The sequence below is a fragment of the Vigna angularis genome, chromosome 7, assembly GCF_016808095.1.
Source record: "Vigna angularis cultivar LongXiaoDou No.4 chromosome 7, ASM1680809v1, whole genome shotgun sequence".
Classification (NCBI taxonomy): Eukaryota; Viridiplantae; Streptophyta; class Magnoliopsida; order Fabales; family Fabaceae; genus Vigna; species Vigna angularis.
This window is the reverse complement of record NC_068976.1, coordinates 30,180,703-30,207,990: the sequence shown is the minus strand read 5'-3', so window position 1 is coordinate 30,207,990 and position 27,288 is coordinate 30,180,703. Positions and strand designations below refer to the sequence as shown.

Sequence of the window (27,288 nt, the reverse complement as noted above, 5' to 3'; positions counted from 1 at the left end):
CAATAAACTCATAATTTACTTAATTTACACTTCTGATCACAAGACACATGAAAAAGAAACACAAAATTTGATTATCGACCCTTTGCTTACACAGTATTCACAAATTATCTTGTAATAAAGTGTAAAATTTTTCTATAAAATTTTAAATATATTTTCTAAATTTCTTTCTTAATTTTTTTTACAGTTTTATCAATAATAATGATAAATAGAAACAAGGGTCTTAAATATAGTATTAATTATATCTATAACATTATGTTAACATTTTTCTTTTACCATAAAAAAATATTTAAATTTTAAAGATTTACTGTATGTAAAAAGTACTTATAAGGGTGACATTTAAAATTTTAAATGATTTACCCTATGTTAAAAGTACTTCAGCTATTTTACTAAGACAGTTGATTATGGTGTTTTAAGACACTCATACTCATTCCCTTGTGTTGTATACCGTTTTCCATGGCTTCGTTCTCCATCTCCACCAAGGTGGAACCTGATGCCGACGACGACTGTGTCGCAGAGGAAGTAGTGTTTCATTTTTCTTATCTTTTGCATTCTTTAGTTATTCATTGGTTTCTGTTGCTTCACTGTGATTATAGAAATAGAGCCAATGCCTATTTACTTCCTCTCCTTGCATTGCAGTTTGAGAATTTTGACGATTTCACTATTGCTTCTCCATGGGAAAGGTTTGCGTTCTCCCAATACCAATTCCTCTGCTCATAGTATGCTTATCGTGTAAATTGTGAGAGGAATGGTTAACGGAGTATACCTTTATTCTTTTTAAGCAGGTTTATTTATGAAATAGAGGCAGTTTGTCGGGATTGGATGGCTGATAGTCCAAAGAGGTTATTGGTATGCTTGCTAAGTTTCGAGATAAATTTATCCTTTAATTAATATTTTTGGGTTGATTTTGTTATTGAGGAATGCAAGTTAGTTGTTCTTAGTATGGATATTATTTAGGGTTTGTCTGAATGAAATATTTCACAAGCACTTGGACAACAGAATGAGTTAAATGAGTTGAGCTTCATTATAATCTAAAATCAACTTGTACACTTAACTTTTATAGAAACTCTTTCATTGAACTTCTCTAAAGACCGAGATACACAAGTTAATTTTAAGTTAAAGTAGATACTCAATTCAATTTTTACTTTTTATTTTCTTTTTCTACAAGTTTATAGGGAGAAATTTATCTAAACGGGACCTTATTTTTATTCGGTTCCCAGATATATTATTAGTTTATTTCCCTAAATGGGTTTTTGACTTCTTCCTATTTTATTCAATAATCACCAACTCTATTGAGATATGACATTTCTTATAAAGAGGATTTAGGCCTATCATAACTCAACAATCTTGTTAGAACAAACTTTAATATTATCTGAAGTAGTGAGTTTTAAACCTAACTCAGCCTCACAAATCTTGTTAAGTTTGACCCTAATATCACTTTACTAGTTGGTTCTGTGAGGCCTATTAAGATGATACCAAAGTTTGTTCTAATTAGGTTTGTTGGGCCTAGTATATTACCTACTATCTAATTGCTAGTCTAGTCCTTGGTGTAAGGGAGTGTTCTGGAGACTTCACGTAAGTTGGAGATATAATCAAATTATAGTATAACTGGTTGCGAACTTCACTTTGTAAGCCAATTTTGTAACGTTAATTATTCTTAAATCTACTTTCTAAGATCAGTAATTGAAGATGCTTGTTGTCATTGACTCAAACTCAGTTAAAATGTTTAGGGTCATCTTTATAAAATGGGAAGCAAAAATCATCATGTCCTGTTATGCTTATTCATTCATGAATAGAAGAGTTGTTTTATGCTCATTATGTGTTGTGCTGAATTTGTTGTTGTTGTTGGTGGCAGAAAGAACTAAGTTCAGTTCTTCTGCACCTCTAACTTTGGATTTTGATAGTTTGTGAATCATCTACCCTTCTGCCTCATGATGATTTCTTGTTAAATAATCTTCAGATTATCAGAGCTGAATGCAAGGAAATATTTTGTTACATTGTTCTTACTCTATTTTCTTTTTGGATAGTAAAGCAAACAAATACATTACAATTCACATGATACCTATTCTGCCTTACTTTCTGGATAAAGAAAAGTTTATACATCGTGTAATGATATTGATCTGAAAATAATGAAGTCCTTAATTCAATTGTGTTTGCTACAGTAGTGTCTTAATATGCAATATTAGTGTACATAGTGACATGTTTTCTTAAAAGTTACATCTCTCCTTTAAATTTTTTTGATGCTATTTGTATTTAACTTATTAAACATCTTCTCTTTTGATCTAGGATAAAGGTGCAGTTGCATTAGTGTATTCCAAATATTCGTACAAGGTCAAATCTGAATTGAAGTATGGCACAAAAAGTTACTGCATGGAGTACTATTTTGAGACCAACATTAATGGTAATATAGAAATTCTTTTGCTAATCAATCGTGTAAGGTGAACATTGACCCTAGGGTAAAGTTACTGTTTTATCTAGACTCGAGATTGTGTGTTTAGATAATGGAAACAGCCTCTCTGCTTGTAGGGTAAGGCCATGAACATTTGATCTATCCTCCCCAAACCCACTAGGTGGAAGCCTTGTGCACTGGGTTGATGTTAGTCAATTGATGTTGGGGTGGGCTGATTAAATTTTATTTTAATCTAACTGGGTCTTGTGGATGACACAGGCAAACCTGGCACTGCAGACTGGAGGTCTGGTTTTCATGATCTGCAATTATGTTTTGGTGTAAAGGAATTTTTGGTATGCTTTAATGTTTGAATAAAAAGGTTATGCACTGACAATGTCGTTTAGTTTTATCCTGCTATCCAATCACAAACTTTCGAGTATGATAAGTCTGTTGAGTTTTACAATGAATACCATAAAAGGTTATAGTAACTGTGAATTGTGATTAAATGACAGTGTAAAACTATCTTACACTTCACTGCATGAACATTATACACTTAATGTTAGCCTTTCGTTGAAAATTTAATGCTTTCACTAAGAAAACACTCATTACCTTCAACAACACTAGGTGATTTCTCGTAAAAGTGCAAGCAGTGCTGTTCTTGATTCACCAGAGGCTAGCAAGCTACTGAGTGCTGTTGCAATTGCTTTGTCAAATTGTTCAAGGTAACTATTGTTCCTTGTTTTTTAATGTTTAATTAGTTAAGAAATTTATAATAACTTGTGTGCATGGGTACATCTATTTTGCATTTGCATTTTATGTCTGACTACTATCACTTACTAAAGTGTTAGGATATTTGGGTTTATTAAGTCTCTTTTATTTGAAATAAATTACATTTGCGCTCTCAGTATTTTTCTCTAGCTACACCGGTAACTCTCCATTTTCTCAACAAACATAAAATCCCTTAATTGTTTGTGTCCTGTTACCATTTCCACCCCTTGGGACCCAACGACATTTATTACATTAACAAACTTTTACATGTGATCAACACATTTTTTATAATGACCTTTTACCTTAAAAGGCCCCCACCCTCTTCCTGGTTCAAATCCTCTTCACTTGAAATCAAAATGGACATCTCAAAGTTCAATTAATTTGAGAATAACACATGGATTCAAGATTTTCAACCGTTGAGATTCAATTCATTTAATTCACTTTAAACTTAAAAAAGCTAATGTGTTTAAATTTGTATTAGTCTGTGGAGAACGTAAAGATAAGGAAAAGTTTGCAATGTGATTTTGATCCCACAAGTTCATCCACTTTTTGCTCATACCCCAACCATGAAGTCAACATGTCCTTCAGATGCAACTCTTCTAGATGTCAAATAAAACTTTGGAAAAGGAAGCTGACAATGCTTTCTCTAACATTCCTTTGCAAAACTTCCTCTATGACCATCTTTGTTCCAAGCCAACACATTCTCCTACAAAGCCTAGAATCCTCGTTTCCCTTTTCGAAACCCTAGGTTTTGCACAAAAAATATAGGACAATTTGGTCATTGAAATTAGAACTGTAACTTAGTGCTGTTTAATGGAGGGGAGGGGGGGCATACTATGTAAGGGTGGCAATTCGGCCATACCCACCTCACATAATTGTAAGCCTGCACATTTGAAAAAAAGTTGGAAAAAACACTTCAACAAATTTATTGTAACTTTTCCATTCTAAATCTAAGTCCCTCCTAAAAAATAAGAATTTTCTGCAAGTAGAATGATTTTAAAGTTTAAGGATTTATTATCTATTGCAAGTAAATAAAGAAGCATACTGTTAGGACATGGAAGGTATATGAGAGGAGAAAGGTGAGGAAGAGTACTTAACTGCTAAACAGTTAAGTGGGGCGGGGAAAGGGTCTTTATAAAAGGACCTCTTTTATTGTTTTCAGTAGACAGTTATGATTCTTGAGTGTGTAGACCGGTTCAGAACCTGGTGAAGGAGGTTAAGCTCCTGGTATCCCATTGTATTCTTGTTTCTTTTGTTGTGAATACCATACAATTCTTTACCCAATTCTTGCTTTGAGATTACTGAAGTGTGTGAGTGAGTGAGATAGTTAGGATTCTTACCCAGATTCCTAACAAAGTGGTCCGACCTGTAGCATCTGTTTGGGGGAGAGCGAGAACAATGGAGGGAAGAATGAACGTAGTTGAAGGACGAATGGAACATCTGGAAATGGTCGTAGACGGATTGAAGGCGGAGTCAGCGGCAAACCGGCAAGACTCGATCGCGATGCGTAAAGACTTCCAAGAACTGTTACGGTTGATGGGTGTGCGAACCAAGCAAAACGGGGAGAGCTCTACGGGAGCCATGGTTCAGTCAATGATAATGGGGGTGGCCGACGCGACGACACATAAGGAGAAAGAGATGGGGAGCGTTCAGAGAACCAACCCAATTGGAGGCGAAGGGTGGAGTTACCCACTTTTGAAGGACCCGATCCTTTGAACTGGATTAACAGGGCCGAAAAATTCTTTGAGATACAGAAGGTGGCGGAGGCTGAGAAGATCGAACTGGCCCATATTAGCATGGAGGGAAGCGCCGGTTATTGGTTTAAGTTTTGGAAGGATAAAGCGAGCGACCGATCGTGGGAGGGGCTTAAGGAGGCGTTGCTGATCAGGTTTGAAAGTCGCCATCGAGGCGGGATTTTTGAAAGAATGGCGGTGATAAGGCAAACGGGCACCGTGGAGGATTATGTACGGGATTTCGAAGCATTGGCCGGACAGACGAAGGCGTTTTCAAACGACCAATTACTGGGATATTTTCTGGCGGGACTGAGAGATGAGTTGTGGTGCCAAATACGGCCACACGATCCGCGAAATCTGATGGCGGCAGTGAAAATCACGCGGGATGTCGAAGAGGCGCTACACGGGTTAGGTCTGAGCAGTTGGACAACACCCAAGAATACCCAATTTTGGGGTCGAACGACAGGAGGAGGGGCGGTGGTGGTGAAAACCGAACCCATTAGGAGTAACCCAGGAAGAACGGCCCCAACTGAGAGCGTCGGATCAATGAGACGAGACAACACGACATGGAGTAGTTCGGCGAGAGGAGGAAGCCCTGTGGTAAGTGGTAGTAGAGGAAGGAACTCGCGAAACCTTCCCTACCCAGAATTTCTGAAACGAAGGGAAAAGGGAGGTGTTTTAGATGTGGGGGGCCCTTCAGCCCTGGGCACCAATGCCTTGAGAGGAGTTTACAGGTAGTGTTATTAGCGAAGATGAAGAGGGGGATGTAGAAGAGGAGGGGGTCGAAGCGGAGCCACAACGAATGGAGCTATCGGCTTTTCGGCCAGCGGATTTGTAGATGGAGGGGCCATCTTGATGGCCAACCAAGGTATTGGATAGAAGGATCCAATAGCAAGGGGAGGACAGGTGGGAGCAGGTTCTAGTTGAATGGCAAGCAGGAGGGGTGGATAGTGCAACTTGGGAGGATCGAATGATGATGCAAGAACAATTTCCTAAGTTCAACCTTGGGGACAAGGTTGATTCTCAAGGGGGGAGTAATGTTAGGACATGGAAGGTATATGAGAGGAGAAAGGTGAGGAAGAGTACTGAACTGCTAAACAGTTAAGTGGGGCGGGGAAAGGGTCTTTATAAAAGGACCTCTTTTATTGTTTTCAGTAGACAATTATGATTCTTGAGTGTGTAGACCGGTTCAGAACCTGGTGAAGGAGGTTAAGCTCCTGGTATCCCATTTTATTCTTGTTTCTTTTATTGTGAATACCATACAATTCTTTACCCAATTCTTGCTTTGAGATTACTGAAGTGTGTGAGTGAGTGAGATAGTTAGGATTCTTACCCAGATTCCTACCACATACTGTGCAAAAAGAAGATTAAAGTAGAATAGTAAATAAAATCTAGAGTTATACTGGTAAGTATACAAGTGTAAACCAATACAAATAATTCATAATTGATGACACGACAACTTGATCACTGAATTCGCCTATGAATTTATCAATCTTTCTGTGCACTCAATTTTACCACATGGCCCAACCTTCATTCCCAAATCCATGCATGAAACTTCTCTGGCAAGACCCACTCGCTGACAGCATCTTTTTTGCCTTCCTGTACCTCTTGTGAACCTACCCATCAGATATTTTTTTAATTTCCTTCAAGTGTTTATATTGCACTGATACTTCAATTTTATCGTGTATCCGTTTCCCATACATATCCACATCTAATATCCCTAGGATATTTTACCCATAACTTATTGAGGAAGTATCTAAGCTATAAAGCATTAATAGTTTGATAATAACAATAATTTATAATTTTTTATCTTGACAATTCTAACAAATGTGACTTTAATTTGGATTTACACAATTATAATTATATATTTATTATACTTTTAAACTAGTGGGAACACGAGCGATGTTGCACACTTTGGTTACATAATTAAAATAACAATTACCATTATAGAAAAAACAAAAAAACAGCTATAATAAAAGGGTAAAATTGTAAAAAATGTGTGGACCAAAACAGTCATAATAGTTAGTATCCTCTTTATATATTAATATAGAAATGACGGTTATTAGGTGTAATAAGAGTAAAGCACAAGGGTGAGTGTAATTTCTATTATTCTTATTGGAAAAGTTACTATTTTATTTGGTGTAGTTTCTTATAATATTATGTAGTTTATGGCCAGCATTTGTTCCAGTTCATGATCCTTCACGTAAAGCATACATTGGAATTCAGAACATGGGTACTGTATTTACTAGAAGGTTTGAAGCAGATTGGATTTGTAGTCAGGTTCCGAGAAGACTGATGCATTTGGAAGGCTTGTATGAATTGTTTGTGTCTAAGTTTGTGAGTTCCTGACCCATGCTGTTTATTAAATATTTATTTAATTTTTTCTCAATTTTTGTGGCTTTGCAATAATTTTTTAATCAACTATACTCTTTGTGCATTGGTCTTCCATAAATTCACTCTCTTAAACTGATGCTGACATAATTACTGATCTGAAACAAGTGGGTCACTGCTATGACTAGAGTTCATAAGTAGAACCCAACCTAAAAAGACTAGTTCATTAAGTGAGACAGCCTCACTGTTTAAGTATCCGTATATATATATTTTTTGTTCCTACTCAATGAGGGACTTGTAACTGTTACCAATTCATTAAACTCTCTCCCAAGGGTGGCCTGTGCCATGGAGTGGGTAACTAGAGATAAAATATGATAAATGGGTATATAAATAAATGAAGAAATATCTATCATTCAAGAGTTAACACCCTTAGTTGGTAATGCTACACTTTTCTTAATTAATGTTTTATTTTATGTTTATATTTGCATGAAATAATTAACAGTCTGCTGTGAGCTTTGTACGAAATTAACAATCTATTCTCTTTCTCCTTTCTATTTTCTGTTTAAATGTTGAGGTGATAAGTTCTATGCTGAATTGACTCTAATCAGCAGTGTCGCTGGAACTTTCCCTGTAGTAATTAATTTCCATTTGATACTGAAGGTATACTCCACATTGGATCTTCCTACTAATTTTTTCAAAGTGCAATTTGCAATGAGGCTAACATATAAAATGCTTGCTCATGATGATTACAATACGAAAGCCATTGATGCTCAAAATACAAATTCTGGAGAAAATCTTACTGGTAAAACCTCCAATGAAACACTGTGGGATAATGACTGTCCTTGGAGTGAGTGGTATTCTGCAGAAGATCCTGTTAAAGGTAAATGCCTGGGATTGGGAACATGTAGGTAGAAGTAGTTTTAGGTCATTGCATGGATGCTTTTGTTAGATACAGCACGTTTTAAGACTAAAACAAGTTTTCAAATATTTGTGCCGCTTAGCATATAGAAAAAACCACAATATAACGGGAATGGCCCCCTTAATTTTCTTGGATATCTTCGCACTTATGAGCCAGAGAAGCCCAATGGCCTTTTGGTGTCTTTGACTACACTGTTAGTCACAGAAGCCCAGGTGTGATGGGATTATTTGCATACACGAGAAAAAAAGATTCAGTACATTAAATGCTTTTAACTCTTTCCAATAGCCTTCCTGAAAATGTGCCTTTTTCATGTGCTACCTGAAATTCTCATCACTGAGATAAGTTTCTTGTGATTCTTCTTGCCATTTCCAGTGTACCCGGTATTAATTTAAAGCCCATATTTATTTATATCTACTTTGTTCTTTATGCATGTCTATCTATAATGAGAACTTTTGCCCCAATATTGTTTGGTTACGTCTGTCTTTTTGTAATTTTTATGTCAAAATTTCATTCTGGTTTTTAATTATTAAAAGCTATGCAAGCTTCATTTTATTTTTTCCATGTCACTCTTTATTGTAAAATGTAAATGCCACTTCCATTTAATATAGGAATAGGTTGCGTACAGGTTTTGAGCTGATTGCGATATGGTCAAAGATGGTTGAAGGCTCTTTGGAAATGGCTGAACTGGAAAATGCTTCACCTTATGAAGCTGAGAAGTGGTTGATCTCTCCGAGTTGTGCTCCAAAACTGTACGATTTTTTCACTGGAATACGGATAACCAAAATTCCAATGACAAGTACTTCTGTGGGTACTGCTTACTAAGTATTGAATGTATTAAAATATTATGGATGAGATTAATCTCCTTTCGGTAGAAAATACACATAGAGTACTTTATTTATAATAAAGGAAATATGAATTAAACTCAAAATATAAACTAAAAAATAATAACAAAGTAACAGAAGATAAGTTGAAGATAAAATGTAAATATAAGATATTTAACACTCTCCCTCAAGCTTGGTACATACAAATTGTATGGTGCATATAAATTGTATGTACCAAGTTTGTTATAAATATTATTAGATATATTATCTTTATTTTATATTTATTAAGAAATAATAACAAACTATCTAAAGATAAAAGATAAATAAAAAATAAAGATAATATATCTAACAAATATAATCAATTATCAGTCCCCATAAAGACTTAATATATCTTCAGCTACAATCTTTTCTCGAATGAAATGATAATCAATCTTAATGTGTTTGGTCTTCTCATGAAATACAGGATTAGAACTAATATAAAGAGCAGTCTAATTGTCACATATAAGTGTTATTTGAGTGACATATCCAAATTGTAACTCTCTAAGCAATTGCTTAAGCCAAATAAGTTCACAGGTGGCTAAGGCCATAGCTCCATATTTTCACTAGATCTTGTCACAACACTTTGTTTTTTGCTTTTCCAAGAAATCAAGTTACCACCCATGGAGACACAATATCCAGAGGTAGATCTTCTATCAGAAGGAGATCCTGTCCAATCAACATCTGAATAACAAACAACTCTTGTATGATTATTGGAACTGTTAGATGTTAAGATGTGTGTTTCTGTTATTTGGGCTTAGTCTATTATGTATTAAGGGCATTGGCCCATATCTTACAATATAAATAAACTACCCTATGTGTAGTCTAAACACATAAGGGATATTTTCTCCCAATCTTCTTTATTTCTCATATGGTATCTAGAGCACAGGAATAGTTCCAGTCAACTCCACGGTCTCCGGCACCCATCACTGCTGCTGTTGTCGCGTCGCCGCCGCTGCCGTCGCCACCGCCGTGCCGTCGCCGCCGCCGCCGCCGGAGCTCCAGAATCGACCGGCGACCACACCATCCGAAGCGTCTCGGCCGGGCGACCACCGTCGCACGAAGATCGCCGCGATCGGAGCTCTCACGCGCCTCCACGCGCCGCCGCAAGAGTCGCCGCTGCCGCCGCTGCCGCCGCGCGTGCCGGCGCGTCGCCGGAGCTTTCCGCCGCCGATCAGCACCGCCGTGATCGCCTCCTCGCCCTCTTTCTGGATCTGTGGTCGTTGCGTCAATCGGAGCACTTTGAATTTTTAGGGTTTCTCCCTCTCCATGGCGTCTTCCTCGTCTACAAACACCTCTATTGGTGGCTCATCTTCTGATCCCTCAATATATACTAATTATGTGAATGTACACTTGTCCATTGACAAGTTAGATGACACAAATTATGCAACCTGGGCGTCCGACATCAAACTTTGGTTGAAGAGTCAGGGGTACTTAGATCATCTTACTCAAAATGTGACTACTGCTCTCATAGATGACACTTCCCGCTGGATGAAAATTGATGCTCAGTTATGCATTGTTATAAAGTCCACCATTCACTCCTCACTGAAACAAATGTTTCGATCCTATGAGACATGTTCAGAAGTATGGGCACAAGCGAAGTTGTTATACACAAATGACACTCAGCGTCTTTATGGTGTTTGTCAGGACCTATTAACTGTTATTGGTCCGCGCAATCCTGGTCCCATGGCAGAATATTTGGGTAAAATTCATGTCCTTCTTCATGACTTTAATGATATATTACCTCCTGCTTCCACTCCTGCTGAAGAATTGGAACAACGATCAAAGTTCTTCATGTTGTTGGCATTATACGGACTCTCTGATGATGTTTCTCATGTCCGTGATCAGATTTTGGGTTCTCCTGTCATACCCAACTTTACTTCTACTTGTTCTGCTCTTTTGCGTATACCGAGCAAACCCGTCACTGAGACATCTCCTCGTACTGATGATTCCTCTGTTATGGCTGCTCAACGTGATGATCGAAGTCGGTCTCGCAAGCCAAGTAAAGGACGTCCAAAATGTGACCATTGTGGCAAGTTAGGCCACAAGATTGATAGATGTTATGCTCTCCATGGACGTCCTCCTCGACCTGTAGCAGTGGCAAATTCTGATCCACCTCCCCGATCACCGTCTGCAGACCATCCTACTTCATCTAATATCGTAGACAAACCTGCAATCTTTAACGAATTTCTCAGATGGTATGAGGATCATCAGCACTCTGGTTCCACTACATCTGCATCTGTTGCACGTACAGGTACACCTTTTGTTGGTCTAACTCACTCCCTTGGACCTTGGGTCCTTGACTCAGGCGCCACCGATCATATCACTGGTAACAAGTCCTTGTTTTCTTCCTTGTCATGTCCAGCTAATTTACCCTCGGTAACAATGGCTGATGGGTCTAGAGTCTCATCTCATGGTATTGGTACTGTTAATATTTTTCCATCCATATCCATTGATCATGTACTTTATGTCCCTGGGTCTCCCTTCAACTTATTGTCCATTAGTCGTTTAACTCGTACTCTTAATTGTGTTATTTCCTTTACTAAAGATTCTGTTTGGTTGCAGGACCGGAGTTCGAAACACATGATTGGCACAGGATGTGAGTCTCATGGCCTTTATCATCTCCGCCCTTCTCCACATGTTGGCGTAGTCATGGAGTCACCATCCCTTCTTCATGCTCAGTTCGGTCATCCTAGTCTTGCCAAACTACAACAACTTGTCCCGAGGTTGTCCACATTATCAAGTTTGTCGTGTGAGTCTTGTCAGTTAGGGAAGCATACTCGTAGTTCCTTTCCTCGTAGTGTCTCACAACGGGCGTCGTCCCCCTTTTCATTGGTTCATTCTGACATTTGGGGACCTAGTCGTGTTAAGTCCATTTTAGGTTTTCAGTATTTTGTTACCTTTATTGATGACTATTCTAGATGTACTTGGTTGTTTTTAATGAAGAATCGTTCTGAGTTGTTTTCTATTTTTCAATCTTTTTTCAATGAAATAAAAACACAGTTTGGGGTGTCTATTCGAAATTTACGTAGTGATAATGGCCGTGAATACCTTTCTCAACAGTTTAAACAGTTTATGGCTTCTCATGGCATTCTTCACCAAACCTCATGTGCTTATACCTCTCAACAAAATGGGGTGGCTGAGCGTAAGAATAGACACCTTATTGAAACAACTCGTACACTTCTTATTCATGGTCAAGTACCCTCACGTTTTTGGGGTGATGCAGTTCTCACAGCATGTTATCTTATCAACCGCATGCCATCTTCCGTCCTAGATAACAAAATCCCTCATTCTATCTTATTTCCTCAAGACCCTCTGCATCCATTACCTCTTCGAGTTTTTGGGTCTACATGTTTTGTTCATGATTTTAGTCCTGGTCTTGATAAGTTATCTCCTAGGTCTCACAAATGTGTCTTCTTAGGATTTCCACGGTCACAAAAGGGCTATAAGTGTTTTTCCCCTTCCCTCAATCGTCATTTTATCTCTGCTGATGTCACTTTTGATGAGTCTTCCTTTTACTTTTCACATCTATCTTCTAGTTCTGTACCTCTCCCTGTTACTGTTGATATTCCTCTTATCTGTAATCCTCCTGGTGATGCTCCACCCCTTTTGTCTTCTCCTTCTTTAGACTCTCATTCACCACAGGATCATCCTTCACCTCCACCCCTTCAGGTTTATAGTCGCCGTAATTGTCTCCCTCATGACTCACTTCCGGTGCCGCCTCATGTGTCTCCTCCGGCTCCAGCAACTGAGTCTGACTTGCCTATTGCCCTCCGTAAAGGTATACGCTCTACCCGTAACCCTTCCCCCCATTATACTGTTCTTAATTACCACAGATTATCTCCATCTTTTTATACTTGTCTCTCATCCATTTCTTCTGTGTCAATTCCCAAATCTGTGGATGATGCCTTAACTCATCCTGGTTGGCGTCAAGCTATGATGGATGAATTAAGTGCTTTACAGGAAAGTGGAACTTGGGAGCTTGTCCAATTACCATCTGGAAAGTCTGTTGTTGGTTGCAGGTGGGTGTATGCTATCAAGGTTGGTCCTGATGGCACAATTGATCGTTTGAAAGCTCGACTGGTTGCCAAAGGCTACACACAGATTTTTGGTTTGGATTATGGTGATACTTTTTCTCCCGTGGCAAAAATGACCTCTGTTCGCCTTTTCATTGCCATGGCCGCTCTTCGACAATGGCCTCTTTACCAACTTGATGTCAAAAATGCTTTTCTCAATGGTGATTTGCAGGAAGAAATTTATATGGAGCAACCGCCTGGCTTTGTTGCTCAGGGGGAGTCCTCTGGATTGGTATGTCGTCTTCGCAAATCCTTGTATGGCCTAAAACAGTCTCCTCGGGCCTGGTTTGGTAAATTCAGTTGTGTGGTTCAACAATTTGGTATGTCTCGCAGTGAAGCGGATCATTCAGTGTTCTATCGCCACTCGAGTGCTGGATGTATCTATTTAATAGTGTATGTCGATGATATTGTTCTCACAGAAAGCGACTATCTTGGCATCTCTCAGATGAAACAACACCTTTGTCATCATTTTCAAACCAAAGATCTTGGCAAACTCCGGTACTTTTTGGGTATTAAAGTAGCACAATCCAATGATGGTATTGTCATATCTCAGAGGAAGTATGCGTTAGACATCTTGGAGGAAACAGGGTTAATGAACTGTAAATCTGTTGAGACACCTATGGACCCTAACATCAAACTCCTACCAAATCAGGGGGAGCCTTTCTCAGATCCTGAACGGTACAGAAGACTAGTTGGTAAATTAAACTATCTTACTGTTACGCGTCCTGACATTTCCTTCGCAGTTAGTGTGGTGAGTCAATTTCTAAACTCCCCATGTGAAGACCATTGGGATGCAGTTGTTCGTATACTGAAGTATATTAAAAGATCACCTGGAAAAGGTTTGCTATATGGCCCTAACAACGATACAAAGATCGTTTGCTATTCAGATGCTGATTGGGCTGGTTCCCCTTCTGATAGGAGGTCTACTTCTGGATATTGTGTCTCTATTGGTAGCAACTTGATATCTTGGAAAAGTAAGAAGCAAAGTGTTGTGGCAAGGTCGAGTGCAGAAGCAGAATATAGAGCTATGGCATCAGCTACTTGCGAGCTTGTGTGGCTTAAACAATTGGTTAGTGAATTGAAATTTGGAGATGTCACTCACATGATACTTATATGTGATAATCAAGCTGCTCTCCATATTAGCTCTAATCCTGTCTTCCATGAGAGAACCAAACACATTGAAGTTGATTGTCATTTCATTCGAGAAAAAATCATATCCGGAGATGTCAAGACTGAGTTTGTTAACTCAAGCAACCAGTTGGCAGACATATTCACTAAGTCCTTACGAGGACCTAGAATTGATTATCTTTGTAACAAGCTTGGAACATATGATTTATATGCTCCAGCTTGAGGGGGAGTGTTAGATGTTAAGATGTGTGTTTCTGTTATTTGGGCTTAGTCTATTATGTATTAAGGGCATTGGCCCATATCTTACAATATAAATAAACTACCCTATGTGTAGTCTAAACACATAAGGGATATTTTCTCCCAATCTTCTTTATTTCTCATAGGAACCATATAACAACCCTTTTCCAGGAGATCCTTTAATGTATTTTAATATACGGATGACTGCATTTCAATGATCTTCACATGGGAAATTAAGAAATTGGCTTACCACACTGAGTGCAAAGGAAATGTTAGGACGAGTAACTATAAGATAATTTAATTTTTCAACTAATCTTCTATACGCGCGTTAATCCACCGGAGGGGAGTTCCGATGACAGTTCGGTGAACGACAACAGACACCAAGTCGTGCGGGAAAATGAGAATGGGGGAAATGGAAACAGAGGCGAGGAACAAAAGCTGTGGCGGAAAAGGATTGAATTGCCGACATTCGATGGAGACGAGCCTTTGAGTTGGCTCAACAGAGCAGAAAGGTTTTTCGACATTCAGAAGGTGATGAGCGATGAAGACAAAGTGGAAATCGCGTATGTGAGTATGGAGGGAAGCGCAGCGTACTGGTTTACGTTCTGGAAAGAGAAAGCAAGAAATCGCTCCTGGGACGGTTTGAAGGCTGCGATGATCAACCGGTTTGGTGGGGGATTTAGAGGAACGGTGTTCGAGAGGTTGGCGTCGTTGAGACAGGAGGGCACGGTGGAGGAATTTGTGCGCAACTTTGAGGTATTGACGGGACAGACGAGGGGCATACCGGAGGAGCAAGTACTCGGATATTTCCTCGCCGAACTGCGGCAGGACATAAAGGGGCAGGTTTGAATCCAGAACCCGCCGGATTTAACGGAGGCAATGAGGGTCGCTCGGGACGTGGAGGATGCGATGGTGAGAGCGCAAGGGGGGTTTGCGAGTGGGTTCAGAATGAATTCCGCAGGCGTGCGATCATCGGGAGGAGTGATACGAACAGACCCGATTCGTAATCCGACGAACCAAGGAGGCCGAGTGGAGACGGCGGGAAATGCGAGAAGAGATGGGGGTATCGCGAACGCGAATACGAGACTGAATATTGCTGGTGGGAACGATAACCGTGGAAGAATGGTGAGAAACCTACCTTATCCAGAGTTTCTCAAGAGAAGCAAGGAGGGCCGTTGCTTCCGGTGCGGTGGCCCATTCGCGCCCGGCCATCGTTGTGATGAGAAGAGTTTGAGGGTATTAGTGTTGGCGGAAGACGAAGAGGAGGAAGTGGGGGAAGAACCTGAAACCCAAGGAGAGACGCTCTTGGAGTTATCGGCCTGTTCTGCGGAAGGGCTAACGTCGGCCAGAACGCTGAAATTGACAGGGATGATCAGAGAAAAGAGGGTGGTGGTGCTGATAGACAGCAGCGCCAGTCACAACTACATAGGCCGGAAGCTGACGGAGGAATTAGCATTGAAGGTGCGGACACCCCGGCGTACTGCGTGAGTTTGGGTGATGGCCACTGGAGAATGACGCGGGGCCGGTGTGAGAAGGTGACGGTGAAGCTGGAGGAAGTCGATGTGGAGGAAGATTTTTACGTCTTTGAGCTGGGGGGTGTAGATGTAATTTTGGGAGTTGCATGGCTGGCCAAACTAGGAGAAGTAAGCACCAATTGGGGAAAATGACTATGGTCTACAAAGTGGGGGACAAGAAGATATATATAAGGGGTGATCCATCATTATCGCGACAGGTGGTGAATGCCAGGAGCTTGTTTAAACTAGTGGAAGCTGACTCAGGGGCTGTGGTTTGGAATCTGTGCAAAGTGGAGGAGGAAAACTGCAGTGAGTGGGATAATGATGTGACGGAAGAGCAGAAAAGACAATTACAGGCGGTGCTGCAGGCGCACTATCCCGTTTTTCGTGAATTTCAGGGGCTGCCTCCAAACCGAAACAGAGAGCACCGCATCCAACTAAAAGAGGGAGTAGACCCCATAAATGTGAGACCATATCGCTACCCTCACCTCATGAAGGGGGAGATTGAGAAGCAGGTGGAAGATATGCTGAAGGCGGGCATCATTCGTCCAAGCACGAGCCCATTCTCTAGTCCGGTGATCTTGGTGAAGAAGAAGGATGGGAGTTGGAGGTTCTGTGTAGATTACCGGGCCCTAAATAAAGCTACTGTCCCCGATAAGTTTCCTATCCCTGTGATAGAAGAATTGCTAGATGGGCTGAACGGTGCACGTTACTTTTCGAAAATTGATTTAAAATCTGGATATCACCAGATTAGAATGGAGGAAGGAGATGTGCCCAAGACTGCTTTCCGTACTCACCTCGGCCATTTCGAGTTCCTTGTTATGCCATTTGGGCTCACCAATGCCCCTGCTACGTTCCAGAGTACGATGAATGAGCTATTGCGGAAGTATCTTAGGAAATGGGTGTTAGTTTTTTTTTATGATATCCTTGTTTACAGTTCCACATGGGAAGACCACTTGGTGCATCTAGACGGAGTGCTACGGTTGCTAGAGGAGAATGGATGGGTGGCCAACCAAAAGAAATGTGAGTTTGGAAGAAGGAGGATCCAATATTTAGGCCATCAAATCTCAGAACAGGGGGTGGAGATGGATAGTGATAAGACGAAAGCCGTGGTGGAATGGGGAGAGCCGAGGAGCTTGAAGGCATTAAGGGGCTTCTTGGGGTTAACGGGTTACTATAGAAGATTCGTGGCTGGATATGGAAAATTGGCCAGACCGTTGACGGAGCTATTGAAGAAAGGTAAGTTTGACTGGTCCGAGCAAGCAAAACAAGCGATGGATACGTTGAAGGCTGCGATAACCTCAGCTCCCGTGTTAGCTTTGCCAAACTTTGAACAAGAGTTTCACATCGAGTGTGATGCCTCTAGAGGTGGGGTGGGAGCTGTGTTGACCCAGAATAAGAGACCGATAGCTTTTTTTAGCAAGGCTTTGTCTACGGGTTCTCTAAGTAAGTCAATTTATGAGAAAGAATTAATGGCTCTCGTTTTGGCCATTCAACATTGGAGACCTTACTTGGTGGGGCGGAAATTTACCGTGCACACTGACCAGCGCAGCTTGAAATACTTGATGGAACAGAGAATTACCACTCAAAGTCAGCAAAACTGGTTGGCAAAATTAATGGGATATGACTTTGAGATCGTGTATAAAAAGGGAAGTACCAATAGGGCTGCTGATGCCCTTTCGAGGAGAGATGAAGGAGAGATGGAGGAAGGAGAATTACAGTTCATTTCCAGGCCCTTCTGGCAGGATTTTAACGACATCCTGCGAGAGGTGGAGGAGGACGTGACATTGCAGAAAGTGATTGCTGATCTGAAACAGGATTCAAACTCTCATGGAGCTTACACTTTAGAAAATGAAAGATTGCATTACAAAGGCCGGATGGTGATATCGTCCAGTTCAGTTTGGATACCAAAGTTACTTGATGAATTCCATGTAACCAAAACTGGGGGGCACTCGGGAGTCTACCGTACATATAGGAGGATAGCCCAATTTTTGTATTGGGTGGGGATGAAGAAGACAATCACTGAATTTGTGGCGAGTTGTGCAGTATGCCAGCAGCATAAGTACTTGGCAGCAAATCCTCAAGGGTTGTTGCAACCCCTACCCATTCCACAAGCTGTTTGGGAGGAAATCAGCTTGGATTTCATAGTAAGATTACCTAAATCCCAAGGGTATGATGCCATTATGGTAGTGGTGGACAGGTTGAGTAAATACGCGCATTTTATGGCATTGAAACACCCATATTCTGCTAAAACCGTAGCTGATGTGTTCACCAAAGAGATCATCAGGCTACATGGGATTCCGATTTCGATGGTGAGTGATAGAGATCCCTTATTTTTGAGTATTTTCTGGAAGGAATTATTCAAGAGGCAGGGAACACAGCTCAAAATGAGCACGGCGTATCATCCAGAGACGGATGGGCAAACTGAGGTGGTTAACCGCATTGTTGAAGGATATTTGCGGTGCTTTTGCTCTGAACAACCAAAGAGTTGGTATGCTATGCTTCCTTGGGCTGAGTTTTGGTATAACACGAGCTATCAAGGAGCTGCAAGATGTACGCCGTTTGAAGTTGTATATGGGAGAGCCCCTCCCTCGTTTAGCCGGTTCATTCCGGGGGAAACACCAGTGGAGGCGGTGGCACAGGATTTGATGACAAGGGATGAAGCTCTCAAACAGTTAAAGTATCACTTGAATCGGGCTCAGGAATTAATGAAGCAGCAAGCAGATAAGAAGAGGAGGGAGATAGATATAAAAGTGGGAGATTGGGTGTACTTGAAGATTAGACCACACCGTCAATCTTCAATGCCAACTAGACTACACCCAAAACTTTCGGCACGTTATTTTGGGCCCTACAAGGTGCTACAGCAGGTGGGGAGTGTAGCTTTTCGATTGGAGTTACCTGAATCTGCCAGGATTCATTCAGTGTTCCATGTGGCGCAGTTAAAGAAAGCGGTGGGGGACCATGGGATTGAAAAGATGTTGCCAGAGGAGTTGCAAGCTGACGGTCCTGCTTTTTGGCCAGCAAGAATTTTGGAGCGTAGGCAAATTCAAAAAGAAGATGAAGTATGTCACCAAGTTCTGGTAGAATGGCAGACAGGGGGAAAAGAAGGAGCAACTTGGGAAGATCAAGCCACAATCCAGGAACAGTTTCCAGAATTTAACCTTGAGGACAAGGTTATGGATGGAGGGGGGGGTAATGATAGGATGATGAGGGTGTATGTTAGGAGAAAGAAGAGTATGTGAGTAGTTAGTTGCATTAGCTGGCCTAACTGTCTGACAGTTAGGAAGGGGGAACAATGATGGTTGTATAAATAGTTAAAGGGAATAAGGGGAGGGACTTTTGGACTGTTAGTAGTTTCTAAAACAGGATTTGGTTATCCTTGTTGGGGAAGGTTAAGCTTCCATTGTTCTTCCTATTCTTGCATTCTTTCTTGAAAGTCAATAATATCAGAGGTTATACACACTCTCTGTACTGTTTCCGAGAGTGGTTGAGTGAGAGATAGGATTTCTTTAACAAGAAACCTATCACAAGTTCTGATAAAACCAGGGATGTACAAGTATAAATTTTCGTCTATTTTTGCTTCCTCCTGATAAACTTAGTTTAAATAAAAATACATCGGCTCAGAATTTTCACTTTCCTTCATATGAATCAATATTACAAACTTATAAAATTATAATGGATAGATTAGTTGTAGTTCTACATATGTTTTTTGTTATAACTTGTAATTGTACGAGGCAATTGTTACCATCCGTGAATTTCGTTTCCTCTATGTTAGAGCACTACCTATGGTTCCTTGCAGAATTGCACGATTAAGCAAAAACGAGAATATTTGGTAGCAGCAACTGACAATACATAGATATAATTTATTATTTTTTTTTTCACGCAACTACGAATGGATTTTATTATTGAAATCTGATCAGTTTCTAATACTTCTCAGTGGCTCATATATCCAAGCTTTTAAAAAATGTGATTTGTTCTGAGATAGTTTATGGGAAGTTGAAGCTATATTTTGTTGGATTAAATTGTAAAAACATTTTTTTTATGTAAAATATTAGTTATAATTAGTTAATCACAACTTCTTTTAAGAAGCTACTCCAAGTAACTGGTTAGGATACACAGGAAGAGAAATAGGAAAGAAGGAGAGGAGAGGGAAAGGGGGTGAGATTTTGTAGATTGAGCTTTAGCTCTTTGCGAAGGGGAAGCCCTTGAAGGGCAGGGTGCTCTCCTATTTCTTCTTTTCATTATATTCAATAAAAGCTTTTCTTTTCTTGCTCTTTTCAATTCTTGGTTCCTGACATAACTTCTCAATGATCAGAAATCCTTTTTTTTTACTCTGGCTTTTTTAAAGTTTAGAAAAACACATATTTTAAAAGTTTTTTTTTTCAAAATAAGAATGTTTTTCTTTGAAATAAAAGCTGAATTGAATGAGATCTAAATAGGTTTTGCTAGTTATTATTATATTTTGTTCAATCATACAGGCCTGAAGGTTCTGAATGGAATCAAATTGGATTTGCATCCCAGTTGCATATTCTAGTTGATGCATTGAAAACGTCGTTCAAGGCCCAATTTATGGAAAATTTTGTTTCAGGTTTGAATTTGTTTTGGTGTATATACTAGTATATTTTGCTATAGTAGTTCAACATTTTCTTTCTTCTGGCCTGTGGCAGACGATACCTCTGGTTCTGAGAATTTGCATTCCTCAATGATTATACCGCCACCAACTGTCAGCGATCAAGTGCTGAAAGAGCTATTTCAAGAAGGCACTTAGTTCTTCCCCCTTCCTCTATATTTTGTTTCTCATTTGTATGAATGCTTCAGAGCACCATTTTCACTGGCATCTTGCATTGTTGGCAGTTTATAAATTCTGCACCTAAATCTGCCAGCAGGGCAAGGTGCGAATGCCATGGTAGCACAGTAGAACTCACCTCCAAATTGATATTTTATCATATTCAAGCACAAATTATACTAGGAGAACAGACAGAAAGTAGCTTTCATTAGGCATGTCAAATTCTCCTTTGATTATGGTCTGTGCTGATTTGTCTTGAATAATAGAAGATTGAATATTTACTACGATTTTATTTAGTAGTGTTTAAGGTAGTTAATTTGTTTGGTATTTCGATACATCATCATTAAGAAGGTAGAGTGTTTTCTCAGAAATGAAAAACAGATTGAGTAATACAGGGAAGGTTTACAAAAAAAATCGTGTATGGATAGGTAAATGAAATTGAAATTTGTTGTTCTTGTTTCAAAGCTACTTTAGTGATTCTATTGTTGCATAGGAACTGGATTGCTGTTTGCTTTGTTCTATCCAACTTGTTGCAGTAGTCAATAGGGCCACTATTGCTACATAGATATATACAAAAGGATATTATGAATTCATTACCAAACAACTAAGAAATTTACAAGTGCTATATTTGAAGTTCTTGAAAACAACCCTTGGTTGTCTTACATGCAGATCATAAGAAGTTAGAGAATATTTCAATCTATTGAACACTTTGGTGCGTTTTCTTATTTCATCTTCTTTTTGTTTACCACATGATTCATGAAACTTATTTTCAGGATTTTGATTTATATCTGATTGCTTCATTTTCCAAGTATCCTTGGGATACCTAACATGGCATGCAGGGTTATTTGGATGTTAAAGTTCAAAGTAGATCACTGTTTATTTTGTTGTAAAATTGATTCCATAATATCTACAGGAGTACAGGTCACAGACTCTGCTTATGGGGTAAATAAGACTTTGGGAGCTATAAAAGGCGCACCTCTTGAATCACTCTTTGCACAATTTTGTTTACATTCTCTTTGGTTTGGTGACTGCAACATTAGAGGTATGTACCAGAGTGAGCGTTTTATTGGTGCTAACCTTAAAAATTAGCAAAATTCTGACCACCATGCTTGGATTGAATTTTTGAGATATCTTGCTTGTATTGTATATTTTCAGTTGCATGACTTCATTTTGGTCTGTATATCAGCTATTGCTGTCCTATGGATAGAGTTTGTACGGAAGGTTAGGAGGTGTTGGGAAGAGTCACAATTAATCCCTCGAATGCCAGCAAATGGTTCAATTGACCTTTCCACTTGCTTGATTAACCAAAAACTTCAGATGGTAATTTTTGTTTAATAATCTCTAAAGGATATTTGATGAAATATGTTTCACGTATTCTTGTTTATTTTACATATATTTTAATGTGAAATTTTGTTTGAAATCTTAATTTCCTAGAACATTCTTAACTACCGTTTTTCAATTTGTATCAACTATTTCTCTTCAATTGCCGTGCATTTTTTTAATACGTAAATTATATATTTACTTGCTCTGAATATGGGCTCCATTTTTTTAATCAATTTATTGTTTTTTCTTTTATCATCGTTAATTATTGTGTATTATAAACAGAAAGCTTTAGTCGTTGACAATTTTGGTTTAAAGCTTGAGTAGTTTTTATCCTTAACTTCCCTGCTTCATACTTCTTCTCTAGTGATGTGGCCAAATTGAAATTCTATTTTACCTTCGATGTAGTTTTTAGGTCAAATAGAAATGTTTTTTGAGCTTTTAAATATTAGTGTTTGTATTGTATAGAATACATGGTGATATACCTAAGATGGGGATTCTGTTTTTCGCTTTGCTATTCAGCTTGCAGTATGCATTGAGAAGAAGTACAAAATGAATGAAGATTATCAAGATTGTATTGGTAGTGAAGATCAAATTGAGTATATGACTGAGGTTACAAACTTTGCTTTCCTGTTGTTTGTAGTTAGATTGAATTTGTGTGGTGTTCTACTTCACAGTTTTTTAATATGATATCTTGGATCTTGTCTGCTATCCCGCAGGAAGCATCACTTATGACAGAAGACATGCATGAGGAGTGCCCTCAGGATGTTGAAGACTTAAGCGATTCATTGGTATGTTTAAGTTGTTATGCAATGCCTATAATATTAGTTAACTCTAAAATGTGAGTGGTAGACCAAAGACCTCCTATTACATATTTCAAAGGGAAGACAATCAGAAATGATTCTGAGTTGAATCAACTTTGAATTGCTTGTATTAGATAAGAAGAATTACTCGGAACTTTAATACTAATTTTCTTTTATCATAAAATTAGTTTTATGAGCACCCATCTAAGCACACACTTGTATAGATAATGTTGTGAGTAGTGACTTAGTTCCTGTGCATATTTTGCTTTCAGTTTTAGGAGTAAAGAGAACACACTTCAGGATTCAAAAAGTAGATGCCATACACATGTGATTCGACCTTTCGTATATTACATTGTTGCTAACAATTCCCTGTTATTCTTTTTGCAGAATTTCTCTACCCTGGTGGAAAGGGACACATTAGCTTCAGGTAACTGTAATAAGGGCGTCTAACTTAATTTTAAAATCCATTATTGGATAGAATCCAATGACTTTTGATGGCTTTTATTGTCATGTAAGCTGCTTGGATTAGGAGTTAAATCACGGGGGCAGGCTTGTCCCCTTATTTTAAATCACTATTATTTTAGTTATTATAATTTATAATCATGTTACGGATATATTTTTCTGGAGAAAAAAATGTCAAATCTGGATTTAGAGCTATGATATGTCAAAAAAATCTAAATGCTTAGAATAATTGATGATGATTGCTTTGACATTTCTGTAAAGATTTGATCTACCATCATCATTAAATATACAAGGTAGTCATTCTAAATCTAACTTATTCTCACAAAACCAACTAGATAATTGTGGTGGTATGATAGGCCATCAAACCTCAGCTAATACAGATTCTAATACTATATTAGGTTGTAAGTTTGAACTTAATTCATCCTTGTGAAACCGGTTTGTTAGGTGAGGATTATACTCACTTGTTATATAGTTGACGTGAGATCTCTAATATATTCAAAGGAAGAAGATATTCACGTACCTAATATTGAATTACACGTATTATTTGTTGATCATATCTACCAATTTAAGACAACTTGCGCATTTCTAAGACTGAATGAAATCATTCATTTTCTATTCCATTTTCAACTGTTGCATGTTAATTTTTTAAGATAAACTAACGAACAAAATTGGTTTTCAATGTATTTTTGGCAAGGAAAGGTTCTGTACAATCTTTTTAATTGGTGTGATGTTAGTGACAGTGTATCCCGTCCTCACGAAATCCTCTCTTGACCCTATTTTGTTATGAATAGACTGTATCTATAAATATGTATTTTGGAAAAGAATTGCTATAAGAATGAATGCAGGATTCTTAGATATGATAATAATGTCATATGACGAAACAGTAATTTGCTTTGATAATGTTAGACATGTCAGCATTTAAAGCAGCAAATCCAAATGCTGTTTTTGAAGATTTTATTCGCTGGCATTCACCTGGGGATTGGATAGATGATGACCTTGAGGTTGAGATGTCTAAAGATAATTTGTCTCCAAGAGGAAAACTTTCGAAGAGAATGTCCAAGAATGCGAACTCGTGGAGAAATATTTGGAGCCGCTCACCTGCTCTTCCTTTTTCTGAACAGAAGCCTCTTCTAGATCCAAATCGAGAAGGAGAGAAGGTATGTATATTTTCTAGACATGTGTATGCTTCCTATTCATGCCATATTGGGAAACAGATTGTTGTGAACTCGGTAGTATCATAATAAAAGCAAACACAAGAGATAACTTTAAAAATAATTGTACATACAATGAACTGAATTAAAGGATTTTGTCTAGATCAGATTAAAAGTGAGTGTCTCATTTCGACAAAAAAAAAATGTTTAAATAATTTATTGTTATCAATAAGTTTGTAGGTTCTTCATTATCTGGAAACTTTACAACCACATCAGTTGCTTGAGCAAATGCTGTGTACTGCCTTTGGAGCAGCAGCCGACACCTTAATCCAAACCAATTATGGAGAGCTGAAACAGATGGAAACTATGATGCAGCACCTTTACCTTACTTTGGCTCCTGCTTTGAAGCCCCTGCAAGGCATATAGTAAATACATTCTTTAGTCTAACTCTTCCATTGAAAAGAATTATATTTTACTGAAGCTCCATTTTGTTGCAGAAAATTGTTTATCTGCTGATAGTGAGACTATTGAAGACCTAAGACGACTATGCGTTGTTTTCCAACACGTAGAGAAATTACTGACTCTTGCAGCTTCTCTTCATCGCAAGTTTTTACAAGCACCACGCCTAGCCAGAGAAATTTTCAGTGATTTCTACAACTTCTATATTCCAAGAATGGGAATAGGCCTGATAGAAGAAAAGGTGAAATGTCTCAATACCTTGAAATATGATTTGGGTAGTAAAAATGTATAATGGAGAAAATATTAGCATGGATTGACATATTCTTTCCTCTATCCTATATACTCAGGAGTTTGACAAAAAACAAGTAGTGTGGAATGAAGAGAGAGAAGTGGTGGCAAATATGCTTGTTCAACCCACTGCAAACCAGTCTTGGAGAAAGGTTTTGAGTATGGGCAATCTTCTCAATGGTCATGAACCAATTCAGAGGGAGATTATTTTTTCACTGCATGGAGTGAACGGTAATCACTATGCTATTCCTACTGCTACTGTTTCCCAACAAAACGTTGAAACTTACCGCATGTATATATGTGGAACTTCTAATGATTTAAGGGTCGCTCTCTCTGTTGTCTCATGTGATTAATTTAATGGTGTTTGTTGGTTACATTTATATGTTCGTTAGGAATCAGTATCATAGCATCTCTAGTTTTTGTTGATTGAAATTTTCATGATGTACTTTCCCCAATGATTTTGTTTCCAAATAAAAAATTGTATATTACTTCACTGAAAGCTCATTAGTATATTTACATTACAATAGAAACAATATTAGTTTCTCTTAAGTTACAAAGAACTTTTATTTGTTATAATGTATTTTTTAGTTTCTGAAAATTATGTCTATATTATTATTTTTAATATGGTTTGCATGCAACAATTTAATTTTTTCCTAAATTTTAGCCCTCTGAAATTAAAATTCCGAGTTCACCCCAGTTGAATGAAAAATGGTGGAAAAGGCATAAATTTTGACCTGCAGGTGCCCCCACCAGAGAGACACCGAAGACAGATTCCTTCTGATCATTCAATGTGCAAAGCAACTCATATATAGGATAATGATACCTAAGCCTACCCATAGGATAACGACTTCATCTTTTCTCATTACGTTGACGTCTATTTCTATTTCCACCATTTTAGAATTCAAATACTTTTATGTTTACCCTAAAAAAATTTTCTTGCTTAATTAAAAGTATTTTTAATTGAATTTTTATACTAAATTTTTTATTAAATTTTTAAATGATTTTTCTATTTTTTCTAAACTATTTGATTTTGTTATTAATAAGATGACATGTTGATTAATTTGTTTGTTTTTTCCTCCTCTTCTAACTCTCTGTAAGAGAAAAGACTTGACCGACGATTTTAAAAAAATTGCAAAAGAGAATAAACGAGTAGTTCAATATGGAGTTCAATTTTGCTAGTGGGATAACAAATGCTGAGCTATTTAAACAGTGTAATTTCACTGTTTATAACAATACACTATATTTGGCTTTTAATATTATATTTAAACTTTGCTTTTAAATGATGTATCTTTTAAGTTTCTTATAATTTAGCCCACTCTTAGATGAACAAGTGAGAAAAAAAGACAAACTCTTAAACTGTAACATTGAAGAGAGGGATGATTTCCAATATCAATGTGTCCTGCTCCAGAATTGAAATTGGGTCAGCGGCAGTTTCTGGTACTGACGTGTCTTGCTCTGGGACTGGAATTAGGGCCAATGGTGGTTTCCGGTAGCCAGGTGTCAGGCTCTACAGTCAGAATTGGGTTAAGGGTGATGCTGTAGTGATTATAGGCTTCATAGGATTCTTGTTCCTCTTGGGGGTTGATACTAGGTAATGTGAATCTTACGTTGTTGTTCTTTTTTTTTTTGGTTTATTGTATTTCTGTCTACGTGTAGGTTATCTGGTAAACAGTTTTTCAAATTGGTTGAATTGTATAGAAATATTTCTCAAGCAAAGACCTCTAGTTTCATTTTCTGTTTTCTCCACTCCTTGGAAAGAAAAACAAATTGGTATTTAGGAACATGCAAATTTAAAATGGTGATTGTACAGTGTGTGACCAAAGATCCATCAGTCATATCAACTATTGTAATTAGAGGAAATATCTTTAAAATCTTCTTAATTAAAAAAAATAGATACGTAATTTTATTTTGTTTTCCAAGTTTCCAAGTTTCCTTATTTCCTTTTTTAGAAGAATTAGATTATTACAAATAGAGGATATGAGAATGTATTTTTTATGATTGAATATAATAAAATCAGTCTTATTTTCAACTTGGTATCAGAGCTTTCGTTCTTGGGGCTCCGTTATGCTG

At 38.3% G+C, this 27,288-nt stretch overlaps 1 protein-coding gene across 4 annotated transcripts; it reads left to right on the top strand.

The window, feature by feature from the left end:
- The first annotated feature begins 424 nt into the window (after positions 1 to 424).
- LOC108338091 (uncharacterized) lies at positions 425 to 25,711 on the top strand. Of its 4 annotated transcripts, none has more exons than XM_017574789.2 (20): positions 425 to 519; positions 637 to 680; positions 783 to 846; positions 2,284 to 2,398; positions 2,666 to 2,739; positions 3,011 to 3,108; positions 7,053 to 7,224; positions 7,879 to 8,098; positions 8,763 to 8,886; positions 20,428 to 20,537; positions 20,617 to 20,709; positions 21,649 to 21,777; positions 21,922 to 22,055; positions 22,578 to 22,667; positions 22,775 to 22,846; positions 23,246 to 23,285; positions 24,272 to 24,477; positions 24,712 to 24,889; positions 24,969 to 25,171; positions 25,278 to 25,711. In XM_017574789.2, exons 1-20 carry the CDS (start codon positions 454 to 456, stop codon positions 25,569 to 25,571), a joined length of 2,526 nt encoding a protein of 841 aa, XP_017430278.1. In that variant the 5' UTR covers positions 425 to 453; the 3' UTR covers positions 25,572 to 25,711. The 4 variants fall into 4 exon arrangements, with proteins under 4 accessions (XP_017430278.1, XP_017430276.2, XP_017430281.2 ...); XM_017574787.2 differs by having other exon boundaries at positions 24,227 to 24,477; XM_017574792.2 differs by lacking the exon at positions 25,278 to 25,711 and having other exon boundaries at positions 24,227 to 24,477; positions 24,712 to 24,896; positions 24,969 to 25,109.
- Positions 25,712 to 27,288: the final 1,577 nt, after the last annotated feature.

Coding starts and splice junctions, on each gene's coding strand:
- LOC108338091 (XM_017574787.2), top strand. CDS start 454: ATGGCTTCGTTCTCCATCTCCACCAAGGTGGAACCTGATGCCGACGAC. Junction 2,399..2,665: donor TTTTGAGACCAACATTAATG/GTAATATAGAAA, acceptor TGGATGACACAG/GCAAACCTGGCACTGCAGAC. Junction 22,056..22,577: donor TTAACCAAAAACTTCAGATG/GTAATTTTTGTT, acceptor TTTGCTATTCAG/CTTGCAGTATGCATTGAGAA.